Source organism: Mesocricetus auratus, unplaced genomic scaffold (assembly GCF_017639785.1).
Source record: "Mesocricetus auratus isolate SY011 unplaced genomic scaffold, BCM_Maur_2.0 Super-Scaffold_100014, whole genome shotgun sequence".
Lineage (NCBI taxonomy): Eukaryota > Metazoa > Chordata > Mammalia > Rodentia > Cricetidae > Mesocricetus > Mesocricetus auratus.
Window position 1 is genome coordinate 14,944,984 of NW_024429197.1, and position 16,562 is coordinate 14,961,545.

The 16,562-nt window shown below is 44.4% G+C and overlaps 1 protein-coding gene across 3 annotated transcripts in view; it reads right to left on the reverse strand.

The window, feature by feature from the left end:
* Positions 1-16,562, reverse strand: part of Csmd2 (CUB and Sushi multiple domains 2) — a 558,343-nt gene that overhangs the window by 430,406 nt on the left and 111,375 nt on the right. For all 3 annotated transcript variants that reach the window (XM_040756596.1, XM_040756595.1, XM_040756597.1), the window contains exon 3: positions 6,664-6,776. In XM_040756596.1, the coding sequence (XP_040612530.1) occupies positions 6,664-6,776 (113 nt within the window). The remainder of the gene's footprint in view (positions 1-6,663; positions 6,777-16,562) is intronic.

A 16,562-nucleotide genomic window follows, 5' to 3' on the forward strand; every position in this document is an offset into this window, starting at 1 on the left:
AGTGAGCACTGACAATGTACCAGGTCCTGTGTCAAGAGTCTCCTGCGACCCTTGCATTCCCCTAAATCGTCACAGTGATGCTACAAAACTAAGTTAAGGGTTCTTTAACTAAAATGCCTGGGATGAGAAATGTTTTCAAATTTCATCTGTTTTTCAGGTTTGGAACTATTTCTGTATGCCTATGAGATACTATGGGGACAGAACCCCCTCATGGATACAAATTTCACTTGTTTTCTGCACACTTGATACACAGAGTCTGAAGGCAATTATATGCAATACTTTTGGAGTGTCTGAGCTTTGAAAATGACCTGTCCCATGATGTCAGTTGTGGAATTTCAACACAGTGTCAGCTTGGCACTTAACAGGTTTTGCACTTTGGAACCGTCCTGATCATCAGCTTAGACATACTGTGTTTGAAGCTAGGGAGATGATGGCAGGTAAAGTGCTTGCCACTCCAGTGTAGACCTGAGTTCAAATCCCCAGAACTCATGTAATGGATGAATGCTGCAATATATATCTGTAATTTCAGCCAACAACAAGAGATGGGAGGCAAAGACAAACGGAAAGGAAAGGAAGGGAAAGGAAGGGAAGGGAAGGGAAGGGAAGGGAAGGGAAGGGAAGGGAAGGGAAGGGGAAGGGAAGGGAAGGGAAGGGAAAGGAAAGGAAGGGAAAGGAAAGGAAAAATTTGGGCACTGGAGGCTGCCCAGTCTGGTAAATGCAGTGGCCAAACGGAAACTATCTCAAACAAGTTGGAAGATGAGGCCAGCAGACACCTGAGGTTGTCCTCTGACTTTGACATGCCCAGCCACATTCACACACATGAAGATATACACATACCTACATCATACATACATATAGACACACAAAGATGTTTTAAATGAATACTCCTCTTATAATCGTCACACACGGCTGTAGCACAGAAACGAGTAGGTTGCTAGAGTGAAGGGCAACTTGAGAGAGGCACAGGACTCCAGGTATCCAAAAACAGAAACCGAAGCTCTTCAACCTTGTTTGGTGCCACCTTGCCCGTGTGATTTCCAGAGAGTTTACAAAACTACGCGTTCTTCATGCTTCCATCTCCCAGATGCAGGCAGGAGAGGAAGCAGGGCGACATACCCAGTCCTCTTTATCTTTTTTTCCAGGCTGACCTGGAATTAACTCTGTAGCCTAGGTAAGTCTTAAACTTGGAGATCCTCTTGCCTCAGCTCCCAGGGTGCAGGGATTACAGGCCTGCATCAACCTGGTTCCTCACTGACATGTCGGATGTGTTCACACACAGTGCTCAGCTTGGACTAGACACACGCAACCCCACACCATCCTTGAATGCCTTGTGGGAAATGCTGGGAAGTGTGAGGCCTCGGGTGAGAGAATGAAGTAATACAGGGCAGCAAGGCCAGAGGCATCAGGGGATGCTCTGGGTCACACCGGGGGAGATCCAGGCTCTGTGCCTCCAGAGACTGACACACAGTGAATAGCACTCTTGTGCAAGGAGTCATAGACTCTAAGACAAATGTCACTCACTCCAGAGGGATTTAAGGTAAAAACCAAAAATAATACAAATGATCAGAAGGAATGTTTGGGGAGTGGCCTCAGTTGGCTAAGTATAAAGAGCTGAGTTTGATCCCCAGAATGGTATAAAAGCTAAATGTTGTAGTGTGTGCTTGGAATCCCAGCGCTGGGGCTGTAGAAACAGAAGGAGCCCTGGGATTCACTGACCAGCCAAACCATCTTAACTGATGAGTCCATGCTAGTGAGAGACTGTCTCAAAAGCCTAGATGGTTAGAGACTGAGGGACAACACTAAGGGTTAATCTTTGGGCGTATACATGAGCAACTACACACACATACATGCACATACACATACAAGAGTAAGATGAACTTTTAAATGAATATTTATCTGATCTTGGCATGGGGAAAAAAAGGCCTTTCTGAGCACGGCACCCAAAATAGATGTCACAAAAAAGCATTTTAATTAAAATTTTAAATTAGTGACATATAAATTAAAACTGCTACACATCAAAAGGGAAGCCACCACATTAATATCCTTAATATGCAAAGGAGATAAGAAACATACTAACAGCCCCAATGGAGAAGTAAGCAAAAACTGGGACAGGCAATTTAGAAAATGATTCACAAATGGCCAGTAAGTGGTGACAGGTGTTCCACCTTCCCTGTCATCAAAGAGATGCAAATTGTCACCGCAAATGAGATTTCATTTTCCACCCATTTGAATCAATGAAACTGATTTAAACCTCAGTAGCACTTGGGGTAGACAAGGTGAGGGGGAAGCGGGCCTGAGCCCGCCACGCCTGCTACTGCAAACGTGCCGGAGTCTAACCTTTCTGAGGGCACTCTGGAATTGTGTGTCAATGAGTAAAGTCTGCAGCCCCTTTGGCGCAGCAATTGACCTTCCAAGAATTTATCTTAAGAAGATAATTAGATGAGACCTTAAGTTGTGTAAACACGAGTGTTCTTCATCTAAATGTGAGCAGAAGACGACTGGTTAAACAATTACGGTGTGTGCAAACCCCCATGGCTCCCTCTCTAACAGACGTTAGGAAGAATGAAGGGAAGTCTCCTTTTATTAACAGGCTAACTTCACTAGCGAGATTACAGAATCGCATCTATAGATAATCCTATGTGTGCATGTGTGAGGGTATGTGGAGTCTACATTGTAATGACACAGCAGACGCTGAACCTGGACACGGGCAGAGCAGGGCAGGCACAGCACTAGAAGGAAGAGCAGGGAAAACAGGAGGACTCCTGGGGAATCACTTTCAGTTTTGGTGCTGGAAATGAAGGTTCTAGGTGAAGCAAATTAAAATGCATATTGTTGAACAAACATTGAATTTTAGATGGGCAGATAAAAATATTTTAGTCTAGGGTTGGGGAGTCTGTTGCTAGTGCAGAGTACATGCTTTGTACATGCAAAGGCCTGACTTTAATCCCTAGAATCCTGGTTTAAAAGCTGGGTGTGGTAACACATGCTTATACCCCCAGTGCTGTGGAGGCAGAGATCAGTGGTTCCATGGAGTTTCTAGCCAGCCAGTTAAGCCTGCTTGGTGATCTCCAGGACAGTAAAAGACACTGTCTATAAAACCATTATGGATGGCTCCTAAGGAACAACACCCAAGGCTGGCCTCTGGCTTCCACATGCATGTGCACCCACATACGGTACACTTGCACACACATGAAAACACACACATATTCTTAGTTGAAGTCTATCCCACAAAGACCCTGAGATATACCAACATTGAAAATAATTTCAATGTCTAATATCAACTATATTTTTTCTGGTGGCACTCACCAGACCCTGGAGCACATTTGCTGACTCTGTGGGGTGTCCCAGGTCATCCAGGAGGGACACCGGAACTATGACAGCCTTTCTGAGTCCTCCTCTCCCTGTCTTAGCTCCAATCCTCTTACCTGAGAAACAGACTTTAGCCTCTCCTTTACTCAAAGACTTTTGCAGGGCTCAGAGTGCAAGACACAAGTCTTTTGTGACAGAAGAGTGTCATTTCACACCCATGGCCATCAAGTCCCCTTAAGCCGCACCCGTGCCCGTGCCCACCCCGACTTGGCTTAGCTGGTTACATCTGTAAGATGGAGATAGCAGGACCCGGCTGCAAAGTTGCCGTGGAAGATTAGAATAGAGACTGTATGTAAAGTGCCTGGCATACAGCCAGTGCTTAATACACACTGATCCCCTTCCCTCTGGTCCACGCTCAGCGCACGCTCTTGTCCCTGAGGATTACACACCGAGCACCCTCTCCTCTAAGAGCTTGAGGAGCAGCATTTGATCTCTGCCTTGAAGTGGCGGCTGACACTTCACCTGCCTTCACCTTCCTCCCAAATCCCCAGCAGCAGTTCAGTTCCTTATCTTTGCTTTCCACACCCTGGGGGCGGGGAGGATCAGACTTGCTTTGATAGCAGACAGGCAGGATGCCAGCCAAGAGGAGCCACTGAGAGCAGCACCCAGACACCATTTGGAAGCAAAGCAGGCAATGCAGGGAAGGAGAACATGAAGGCGCCCTGATGGTGGGGGCCTCCCAGGCTGGAGTCCTGGCATCATTATAAAGGGATCTTGGATCTTCCTGATGGGAGTGTGTGGAACGCTCCCTTGACAGGGTAGTGTGGCAAGGGTCAATGGCACAAGTGTTTTCCTAAAGTCTTACAAAGGTCTGGGCTCAGATAAACACTCAGAAAGGGTGATGAACAGACACATCTTGAGGATATAGGGCTAAGCTGGGACCCTTGTGTCCATTATTCCCAGGTATCATATACAGGTACCACTCTAGTGTCACCATCTCAAGGACCCAAACATAATCTCTCCAGAGCTACACACTATGGGGGTAGCAATAAGCAGGAGCTTAAGACACCAGTGCTGGTGGCAATGTGGGGCAAAAAGAAACCCATGTACATTGATGGTGGGGATGGCGTACCTTAGGACAAACACCAGAAATCAGTACAGAAGTTCCTTTAAAATAGAGCTACCATATGACCCAGCAGTGGCGGTTGTGATGAGTCTTTGCCCAATGGATGCCAAGTCCGATTGCTGCAGGGCCATTTGCACTTACTGTGTTTAATACAGCATTACTTACAACAACCAGGCTGTGGGGCCAGCTGAGATACCCAGGGACACATGCATGGGTAAAGAAAATGTGACACACATCCATAATAGGGTCACTTATTGGGTCATAAAGACAAGTGAAATGGATGAAATTGGATGGCTTGACTGGGAAGATGGCTTAGTCGATAACTGTGTGCCATGTAAGCCTGAGGACCTGAGTTTGGGCCCCAGAACCCACATCAGCACCCACATAAAGAGCTAGGCATGGAGTGCATGCACAACTCCAGAGCTGGAGAGGCTGAGACAGGTGTCTCTCTGGGGCTTTCTGACCAGTCAGCCTGTATTCTGTTTTGTAAGGCCCCATGTGCCAGTGCACTAAAAAATCAGGGTACACAGCTCCCCAGGAAAAACACCCAAGGTTGACCTATGGCCTTTACGTGTATGCACACACATACACGTGCACCAAATACACATATGCACCCATACGCACACAAAAATGGGTGGAAATGGAGTTTAGAGTATTAAATAAAATACCCCAGGCTCAGAAGACAAATATTCCATTTTTTTCTCATATGTATATAGCACCTAGATTTTACACACACAATAAAAAAAATGGACATATGAGGGGGTACTCTGGGAAGAAAGGGACTAACAGTAGAAGACATTGGGTGATGACTGTGGTCAAGTGCCTGGGTACCTGGGTATGAAAATGTCATTATGAAATCAATTCCTTTGTATATGAATATACATTAATGAAGAAAATAAAGAGAAACTTTGCAAGATACTTCTCTCAGGAAGGAGCATGAAGCACCAGCTAGGGAGAGACTGTCTGTGTGCAGAGTCAGTTAAAGACACAGCCAAGGTGGCCAAGATGGCAGACTTGGTGCTGGCAGCAACTAGTCATGTTTTCAAACAGGCATCTGGGGAATCCTCAGTTGAAAGATAGGCATGTCTTAGTCCAGAGCACTACTAGGTAATGTGGAGGTTAGGGGCTACATTGAGGTGGTACCTGGGGCCCTCAGTTAAGGTGGATGGAGTCAGGGCAGGAGCCCTCAGTTAAGGTGGATGGAGTCAGGGCAGGAGCCCTCAGTTAAAGGCGTGTGCTGCATAGCTGGGAGCCTTTGTAGGAGTATTTAGTTCAAAGGACTTTTCAGAAGTCCTTAATGGATCCAGTTATTGCATCAACTGCCGCCCATACCTTCCCCAGCTGGGTTAATCCTGCCAAAGAGAAAGACCTCAGCCACTCTGCCTGGGATACTCCTGGCCTGTTAAGACAACAGTAGGATTGATTTCCAAGTTGCTGCAGCCTCATTCAGGAAATGAGGCTTTGGAGTAACTGGTATGCTTTATTGGGGTGTTATATTATCACTGTTATTAATTATCATTAACAGTCTTAAAATACGCCTATTAATGATCTCCACACAAAAGAGCCGGGCAGGCCTTAGCCAAGAGCAGCATAATTACCTATTAATGAGATGTAAATTTCCTGAGGAAATGACAGCAATGTACAGGAACCACCTTCTAAACTAACATAATAAAGCTAATAATAATAATAGTGTATAATCTAAAGATATTAGTGTTAATTTGAATTCCAGTGCTGTCTTTAAACAGACCATGAGAAGCAGAAATCATTTGTACAGCTCAAGCCAAGAGCCCTAATCCACACTATTAACGAAAAATGGACGATTCTTCCCCCAATAAAATAAACCAGCCACTTTATCGATGCTGGGTTAAGCTCACTGCAGCTTACTTCCTTTTACACACAATTTATGTCTCATTTTCAAAACCAATCTGAGCTACCTCATGGAACTATTTCCAATGTAGAATAGAGTTCAAAAACTAAAAACACAACAAAACTAGTTAAACAGGGCAGTAAATAAGACATCCACAGGTCCCTTAATAAACAAGAGCAGTGAGGCTCTGCAAGCCACAAGCCCTAGGAAGGAGGGAGAGGCTGCTGTAGGAACTGAGTTGCTACTTTTTGGCCAGTGTCATTAGGCAGGCCCAGTGTCCTGGGTGGGCAGACAGTGCCCAGGCCTGACTGTGGCTATGACAGCACCTCAGGCTTCTGCAGTCGTAGTGGGAGACACCTACCTTCGTAGCTGGCGCGAAAGCCCTGGGCACTGACTGCATAGTCACTGATGAGGCTCAGGGACAAAGTGCTGGCCGCACTGACTATGGTGGCTGGTAGCTGAAAGCCGGTGAGTCTGAAAGACAAAGAGGTGCGAATGAGAAGAATGACCTCATCTCTTAAGGATTCATTGAGTTCCTGCTAGAGGCACAGGAGAGATCTAAATACAAGCAGTATCAGAGTATGAAAATGGCCAGTGTGTTGAAGGCTTGGCCATCAGGGTATTGCTTTTGGGAGGTGGAAGAACCTTTAGGATGGTGTGCTGGAAATCATTATGTCATTATGTCAACTTGACATATCAGCTAGAGTTATTTGAACAGAGAGAACCTCAATTGAGAAAATGCCTCCATAAGATCCAACCATTTTCTTAATTGGTGATTGATGCGGGAGGGCCCAGCCCATGGTGGGTGGGGCCATCCCTGGGCTGCTGTTTCTGGGCTCTATAAGAAAGCAGACTGAGCAATCCATGGTGAGCAAGCCAGTAAGCAGCACTCCTCCATGGCCTCTGCATCAGCTCCTGTCTCCAGGTTCCTGCCCTGCTTGAGTTCCTGTCCTGACTTTCTTCAGTGATGAACAGCAATGTGGAAGTGTATGTCAAGTAAACCCTTTCCTCTCCAACTTGTTTTTTGGCCATGGTATTTCACTGCAGCAATAGAAACTCTAACTGAGACAGAGGTGCAGCCTGGTGGGAGGAAATTGGGTCACTGGCTCTGCTTTTGAAGACTCTGCCCCCATCAACCCCATGACCTCTAGCATTGATCTATAACTCTGACCTGCCTCCCTCCCTCTCTCCTCCCTTCCCCTCCTCTCTCTCTCTCTCTCTCTCTCTCTCTCTCTCTCTCTCTCTCTCTCTCTCTCTCTGTCTCTCTGTCTCTTTTTCTCCCTTCCTCCCCCCTTCCCCACCTCTCCTGGACACCACATGCAGCCTCACTGACAGCCCCAAATCAGCAGGAACACAGTTGGCCATGGAATAAAAATGTCTAAAACTATGAACCAAAATAAACCTCTCCCCTTTTTAAGTTGATTGTTTTAAACTTGTCACAGGAATGAGAAGCTGACTGACAATGAGAGAAATAGGAAAGAAGCCCAAACAGCAGGCATGGGGAGAAAGTTCAAGGGCAAAGTGGTCCCCAGCAGAAGGCTGGAAACGGTGTTTTCTGACACAGAAAAATGAAGGGGTAATTCCTCAAAGCCATGGCCTGGTTCCTGAGTGGGAGGCCTGCCTCCTGTGCTGTTGGGGTTTTTTTCCTTTCTTTCTTTTTTAGTTTCATCTCCTAGTTTCTCCCTTTTTGGCTGAGGTCCTTTGAAGGCCTGAGTGGAATCCACGATGGATTTACAACTGACAGCTGCCCTCAGACAAGATTCGCTCACATACTGAGAAAAATGCATCCGACTCCTAGGAGCGGGTATGAGTGTCTCTTATGACTGCTTATTCTTAAAAGGAACATCTAGAATTTTATAGAAATAAATACTTGTTAATATAAAGAGAAGAAAGCAGAAAAGATGAAGGGCCCAACACAGTCTAGCAATCATCATTCTTGACAGCTGACACACAAAGAGATGCGACGATCACCAGATGAGACCATAATTCCATGAAATGACTTCATATGAACTGGATCGTGCTGGGCATGCTTTTAGTAGAAAAAATGTTTATGTTTTATTTCTAGAATTTACATTAAAAACCTCAGGTAAAAAAAACAAGGGTGTTGTTGAACCTCAGATGATACATCCTTAGCATTGAGTCATTTTTAGTCTTTTAAGGCTTAAAATATGACATTGGACACACATAGTGAGACTTGTATTACAATTATTTCTAGCACTCAGGAGCTGAGACATGAGGATCATATGTTCAGAGCCAGCCTGGGCTACATAGTGAGACTATCTTAAAAAGAGAGAAAATATTTATGTATACATATACATTATTTATCTATGGGTACTACACATCAGGGACACATTTTCTCATCATTGGGTATTTGTGCATGACAGCTCCCACCAGAGACCTGACTTGCACAAGCTGGTGTGGAATTGCTCAGTCTCTTGCTCATCTTTGCACTTCAGCCCTTTGCTGAGACTCATCCTGTTCCCTCCCCCTCCCCCAGTCCCCATGAAGGCACCAGGAGAGAATTCAATGTTCACCTTTACCCTCACTTTTAGGTAACCTCGGACATCTGTAGACAGTAGAATTACTCAATACCCACCATTGCTACATGTCAAGTTGACACTGAAGGTGTCCCATGAAGAGCTTTGGATTCCAAGGAGTTAAAGCACATATCTATAAACACCAATGTGAAAAGTCCCACACTGGATGTAACCCTTAACCCTCCCACCATCCTAATCTAAGATTAGGATGTTAACTCAAAAGAAATTCAATAGAATGGGAAGAAAGGATGGTGGGGGGGGGAGAAAATATGTTTCTATGTATATTTCCATGCATGAAGACATCTAACAAAGTCTCTCTACTTCATTCCATAGCCACATTACCAACACACATAAACATACATATATGTACACATGTGCATGTACATACATGTGCATACACACATGCACATATCACATGCACACACAGCTATGGATGCATGCACACATACACACATATGCATACGCACTCAGTCTCATTTTAATCACCTGTATTACATGGAAAGAAAGTTTTAGCAGTCCATTATGAGGAGGAAGACTCTTCTCAGAGGGACTAGGTTAGAGAACTATTTTTCTTTCCATCCGTCATCCTTCCTCGGAGCCATCCACAGCACGGACTTCCCATTGGTGCTGACCTTCCCATCAACCATTTTCAGGGACTGGTGTGGAGAGGAGAGTGGAGCTGACATCACTCTAGCAGGGCTACCCTGAGTCCTTCCATGTGGTATGAACCATAGACTCTGAAAGCCTTTCATGTCTGGACCTTAAATCAATGCAACAGAAGCTTTGGGCAGCAGCAGTCTTCTGTCCTAGCAGAGCAAATGATATCGCCGCGCAGATATAAACAAGGCTGAGCCGTGGGATGGGAGACAGAGGCTGACCACAGAGCTGCGAAACCTGTGCTCCAGTCACGCAGAGGGACCTCACGCCTCAATGTCCACTTATTTAAGTCAGTGTCTCTCTCTTTTTTTTTTTTTTTTTTTTTTTTGGTTTTTACGAGACAGGGTTTCTCTGTATTGTTTCGGAGGCTATCGGTCCAGCCCGGCCTCGAACTCACAGAGATCAGCCTGCCTCTGCCTCCCGAGTGCTGGGATTAAAGGCGTGCGCCACCACCGCCCGGCCTAAGTCAGCGTCTCTTATTTTGTTTCTTTCCATCTGTTTTGGTCTCAAGCTAGTTTGACTTGGGCTACTACCTCTTAAAATTTATTAAATACAGATACAGCAGCGTACCTCAGAGGCCTTAAATATCTACTGGTTGAACTACATGAAAATTAACAGCATATTTGTGTGGCAAAAGCAATGGTAAAAGGATGAAAAGAACACATAAACTGGTAGATTATACAGACCATATATGATTAGAAGGATCTACAAATCGATGAGAGAGAAGGAGACGACAATGGACACTGACACTCAAACCCCGAAGGATGATCAAAAATGAGAAGCAGGGCTGGGGAGACAGCTGAGAGGAAAACACTGGTCTTGAGTGCACACACATCCTGAATTCTAGCTCCAGGTCTCATGCTGACAAAGGGAAAGGGCTGGACATGGCTGGCATGTGCTTGCAATCCCAGCAATGGGGAGGCAAAGACAGGTGAATCCCTGGAGCTCATTGGCCAGTCAGCCTAGTCTACTAGGTGAACTGTGGTCCAGAAAGAGACCTTGTTTCAAAAAAAGATGTAGGGGTAAAGGGACTTGGGAGATGCTCAGGGGTAAGGTGCTTTCTGCACAAGTTTGAGGGCCTGAATGCAAATTTCCCAGCACCCCTGTAAAAGCTGGGCATGGCTGATTGTGTTTATAATTCCAGTGTTAGGAGGCAGAGGACCTATGGACTTTGTGGGCCTGCCAGTCTAGACAATCAGTGAGCCCATGTTCAGTGAGGCCCTATCTGAATAATTAAGTAGATGGGCAGGAGAGATGGCTCAGTGATTAAGAGCATTAACTGCTCTCAGAGAGGACCCAGGTTCAATTCCCAGAACCCACACTGTGGCTCACAACTAAGTGTCTGTAACTCCAGATCTAGGGAATGTGACATTCTCTTCCGTGCCTGGTGTACAGACATACATGTAGGCAAAACACCCACACACATGAAATAAAATAATAAGTTTGTTAAAAATTAAAAAGGGGGCTGGAGAGGTGGTTCAGAGGTGAAGAGCACTGACTGCTCTCCCAGAGGTCGTGAGTTCAATTCCCAGCAACCACATGGTGGCTGACAACCATCCATAATGAGATCTGGTGCCCTCTTCAGGTATGCAGGCATACATGCAAACAGAACACTGTATACATAAATAATAAATAAATCTTTAAAAAAAAAGTAAAAAGAGGATGGAACCAGTCATGGTTCTTTAATAATAACAATAATAATAATAATAATAATAATGATAATTTTAAAAGTATAATGGTGGATGATAGAGGAAGACACCTGATATCAACCTTTGGCCTCCACATGCCCATACCTGAGCACGCACATCCACATGTGCACATGGAAGCATCCAACATACACCATCCACGTGTGAACAAACATGCATCTAACATACACAATCACATGTGCACACACATGCATCCAACATCCACATCCACATGTGGACACACATGCATCCAATGCACATATACCTTACAAGCACATAAGAAGTGAATGAATAAATAATGAATGAATGAATAGTGGATTGCACCTAAGGAATTATACCCAAGACTCTATTGATCTCCACATGCATGTGTTTACATATACATGTGGAACTGTACCCTCAAATATGCAAACACACATGCATACACACACCCCAAAAACTTAAAAAGGCAAAAATAAAGTATGAAAATCAATTCTAGAAATTCATTCTTCAATTCAATTTATGAGATTGGCAAATATCCAGAGTTGACAAGGGTTAAGGAAATCCAGTTTTGCAGTTATTAAAATAAAAGCCATGACTACATAAGGCACACTCTTGACAAATTAAATGAAAACGATCAGTTTCCTCAAAAGCACACATTCCCATACCTTTGCCAATTTGATTAACCTTATAATGATTATGCAAATTGAACTGGTAACCTTAAAACTCACTAAATGTGGGAGGGCTGGAGAGATGTCGCAATGGTGAAAAACTGTTTGGCACTTCCAGAAGACCAGAGTTCGGTTCCTAGCATCCACTTCAGGAAGCTCACAATTGCCTTCTAATTTTAGCTGCAAGGGATCCAGCACCCTCTTCTGACCTCTATGGGCTCCCTCAGACACATGGCATAGAATCACACAGAGACACACATACGCATAAGTAAAAATAATAAAATATATGTTTTTAAAATGTAACTCTCTAAAAAGAAATAATCAGAACTAGGTAGATTCACTATAGAATTCCACTAACCGTATCAAGACAAAAATAACCTCAATTCTACTAGGTACAATCTCTTCCAGACAATGTAAAGAGGAAAAACCCTCCCAAATTCTTCTGATAAGGCCAGTATTAGCCTGCCACCAATGACAGTACAAATAACGAAAATCAAAGACCAAGAACACCCTATATGCACTTCCGCCCCTGAGTCATAAGCAAACCATGAGTAAAGGCAATTCCACAGCATATGAATAATTAGACACCATCGCTAAAGGGGATTACCCTAAGAAGGTAAGGCCATTTCCATACTTGAGAACAAGTCAATGACACTACTATACTGACAGGCTAAAAGCAAAAAATTCATTTAGCCATATAAACTGATGCAGAAACAGCATTTGACAAAAATTCAACATCTGTATTTATGACCTATGTTTTACGACACATATGAGCATCTGTGTGTGTGCACAAGTAGAGGGAAACCTTTTTCAACTTTGTAAAAACCATTTGCAACATCCCTAGGTAACAAAGGATGGAACGCTTTTCCCTAAGATTAAAAAAAGGTAAGGAAAGAACAACCCAATCAGGCAATTTGCAAAATAAAAAAGATTCATTTACCAAAAAGGACACAGAGATAACAAATAAGTATGAAAAGATTATGACTATTTTAGCAATTTATGGAAATGCAAAATTAAGACTCAGTGAGAGGGAACTACTATGCCATTTTCCTAAATGAATATGAGTCCTACGTGTTCTAAATGATTTTCTTACACCCACAGGTAAGTGTAGCCCTCACACCTCGCCAAAGAAACTTCTTTCTTCAGCAGATGGTGACTATCACAGAGTTCCGCAACTGGTCAAAATGCAGAGAACAAATGACTGCCCGGTACCTGACCCCAACTGACTCCTCTAACAACACGGCCCCCATACCTGCGGCTGAGGGAGACTCTCCCAAGAGGGGGCAGTAAGAGCTGCTGTGAAACAGTGTCTTCTACACAAGACAGGAAGACTGCACCCATGAAAACTCAGCCATATGATTGCCTAAAAAAGACCTGCATAATGACAGCATCAGCTGACATGACAATGTGGGAAAGAGAAATTCTCGAGGCCGTACTCTTAGATGAAGAGCTGTGGGCAACCAACGGCTTCCAAGAGAGAAGAATCGGTTTTCCCCAGAAACGAGCCACTTGATAGGTTGCCCAATCCCAAGTGGTCAGTTCTCAACACATGTACATATGAGCAGCACTAAAAGGGGCACGGGGTATATGTGGGGTGGTGTGTGGTGTGTGTATACATAATACAGAGTGTGTGGGGGTAGGATGCAGGGGTGTGTATATGTATAGACATATTTATATATGAGTGTGTGTATATACATATATGTATATATGTAACAATAATCAAAGAAGAAGAGATCATGAATCTGAAAGGCAGAGGAGAGACACATGAAGGCTTCGAACAGGGAGAAGAATGGTAAAAATGATGCAAATGCTCACACATGAAATTGCTAAGATAAAAATAAAAAGACCCAATGATATATGGGTGTCTATGAATTTACACAACTAAAATAAGACCATGGCTCATGGGATACTGGAAATATAAAAACATACAGTTACTCTGAAAAGAGTTCAGTAGTTTCTTAAAAAGAAAACACTCCCATACACTAATTACACAATGCAGCAATTTCCCCCTAGACATTTATCTTGGAGACATGAACTTAAATCCACACAGAAACCTCTGTGTGGCTGTCCACGGGAGCTTCGTTCATAGTGTGCCAATTCTAGAAGCAGCCCTAACACCGTAAAGTAATGGAGACCTGGGTAAACAGACTATGCTACCACCCCATGGATGCTTCCCTACAGCAGAAGGAGATGAAAATTTGAGCCTGGAGCACAGGGGGCACACCTCCACTGCTTCAGGCTCAGTGGAAAAGAAAGTGACCCTCAGAAGATCATAAAGCACAAGATTCCATTTGTTAGCTCTCTTTGTGGGGAAGGGGAACTCTAACTGGCTCTGATTCCCAAGTCCTATTGTCACAGGTCTGGGCTACCACTTCCTCCCAATGATCCCATTGATGGCATCTGAGTCTCATGTACCCAAGCTGGCCTCAAACTCTCTATGTACCAAGTCTGACCTTGAACTCATGATCCTCCTGCCTCTACCTCCCAAGTGCTGGAATTACAGGAGTACATAGCACAAGTGTGGGCTCAGTGCAGTGTTCTTGAAATGGTCAAATTAGTAGGGTGGAGAAATAGATGAGTGGGTTAGAGATGGAGGGAGGAAGAAGGTGGGACAGTCATGAAAGGGGTAGTGTAGCACTGGGCAATTTCGTGTGATGGAGTAGTGTTGTGTCTTGGTACCTTGTTAGGGTTACAGAATCTATAGTCATAAAAACGACATTCAAGTGTTATTGGTGGGTTCTGTCTGGACTGGTCTTTTCAGGTTCTTGGCATCTGGATCAAAGAACTGAAAAGTACAAACAAATAGCAAAGCAGGAAGAGGGTTTCTTCAAAGCAAAGTGGGGGTACAGGGAAGATAGGCTGCAAGAGAGTGGCAGGCGCTGGGTGAGAATTACAAGGACCTGGTTACTTTTCTTGTGAGTCTAGGAGAAGACTGTGTTGCTATGAGCGAAGTATAGGTGGTTTCCTGTTTTGATGGGCAGGCTTGGGTTATAGAACACGTTGTTCACTGCATATGGATTTCCCATGATGCAACTGTTTAATAGTGTGCTTGCTATAAAATGACAAATAGAATTGTCCCTAAAAGTCCACTCAGAGGACACATTTTGCATCCCAAACCAGCTTAGACTGGATCAGCTCACTACCCTTAGTTTTGAGGTACGTTTGGCCTCAAAGGGGGCAGTTACTAAAGGTTGATGGAGAGCTATATAATGGGATGACCTGATTGCTTTGTGTGATGACTGGGTTCATGCATCTCAATGCAGGTGGCATCCCGGGTTGCTAAATGGATTGCTTGGAAAGGGGTGTGTGTACAGCTTAAGCCAAACAGGGTCCTGGGTCCCTAAGTTCTCCCTACACTTGCCTGCCTCAGAAGTATACACACCCGTTGCATGAACATCAGCCTCCTGGCTTTCATTTCACTTCTGTCATGTAAGATGTAAGCAATGGAGATGTCTGAATGAACAGTAGTCAGAGCTTCTCTGTCCTATCTTTGCAACTTCCTAAGATACCATCATGAGTGAATGTCTTTTCCTGTTGCTCTGGTAAAACAGCTTGACAAGAGCAACTTAAGGGAGCAAGGATTTATTCTGTCTCACAGCTCAAAAACAGTCTGTCATGGCAGGGGAGTCAAGACAGCAGGAGCTTGAAGCAGCTTGCCCCATCGCACCCATAATCAGGAAACAGAGAACAGGGGCTGAAAGTGTAGCCCATGGAATGGTGCCGCCCACAGTGGACATGTCTACCCACTTCAATCAATCTAACTGAGATAATCCCCACAGGTGTTGACAAAGGCCCATTTCCCAGTAGACTGTAGATTCCGTTGGATGAATACCTAATACTAACCAGCACAGAAATTACTCCAAAATTAAAAGTTAAAAAATTATATATGTGGCTCACATTATATTTCTACGTCATTGAGACTTCCATTGGATCTGATCTAACATTAGCATCTCTGGATTGGACCTTGAACTTGTAGTTGATCCTTCTCGGGTCCATGCTGCTTTCTCCCTTACAGCACCATCTGGGCTCTCACTGCAAATGGACTGACCCAGAACCACATCCAAAGTCACAGATCTCCACTCACCTGGACTCTGGTTTCTTGTGGATTTTCTCATGTACCAGAAACCCTGCTCACCCTCAGTGGGTGGCATCTGCTGGCAACAGTTTTCTGTTGGATCCTCACCAGCAGTGAGGCTCAGCCACTAACTGGCTCTGATATCCCCACTCCACCCATATCTTCCAATCAGCCCAGTTCACAGCAGCTACCACCAATGCCTAGAATGATGCTACTGGGTTCATTTCTCAGACTCACCTGGGTAGAGCCTTGTGCTTCAGTGACAATTAGGGTTTTTTTTTGATGACACATAGTATCATAATTGACATGAGTAAATATGAAATGTCCCATGTACTTGATGCCTTGATCCCAATGTGGTGGTTTGAAAGAAATGTCCCCCAAAGAAGAATGGCACTATTAAGAGGTGTGGCCTTATTGGAGTGGGTATGGCCTTGTTGAAATGGGCATAGCCTTTTTGGAGGAAGACCTCACTGTGGAGGCAGGTTTTGGGATCTCATATATGCTCAAGCCATGTCCAGTAAGACAGACCACTTCCTGTTGCCTGCAAGTCAAGATGTAGGACTCTCAGCTCCTCTCCAGCACCATGTCCAGCAGGCTGCACACCACCATGTTGTACCATGGTGATAATAGACTAAACCTCTGAAAATGTAAGCCACCTC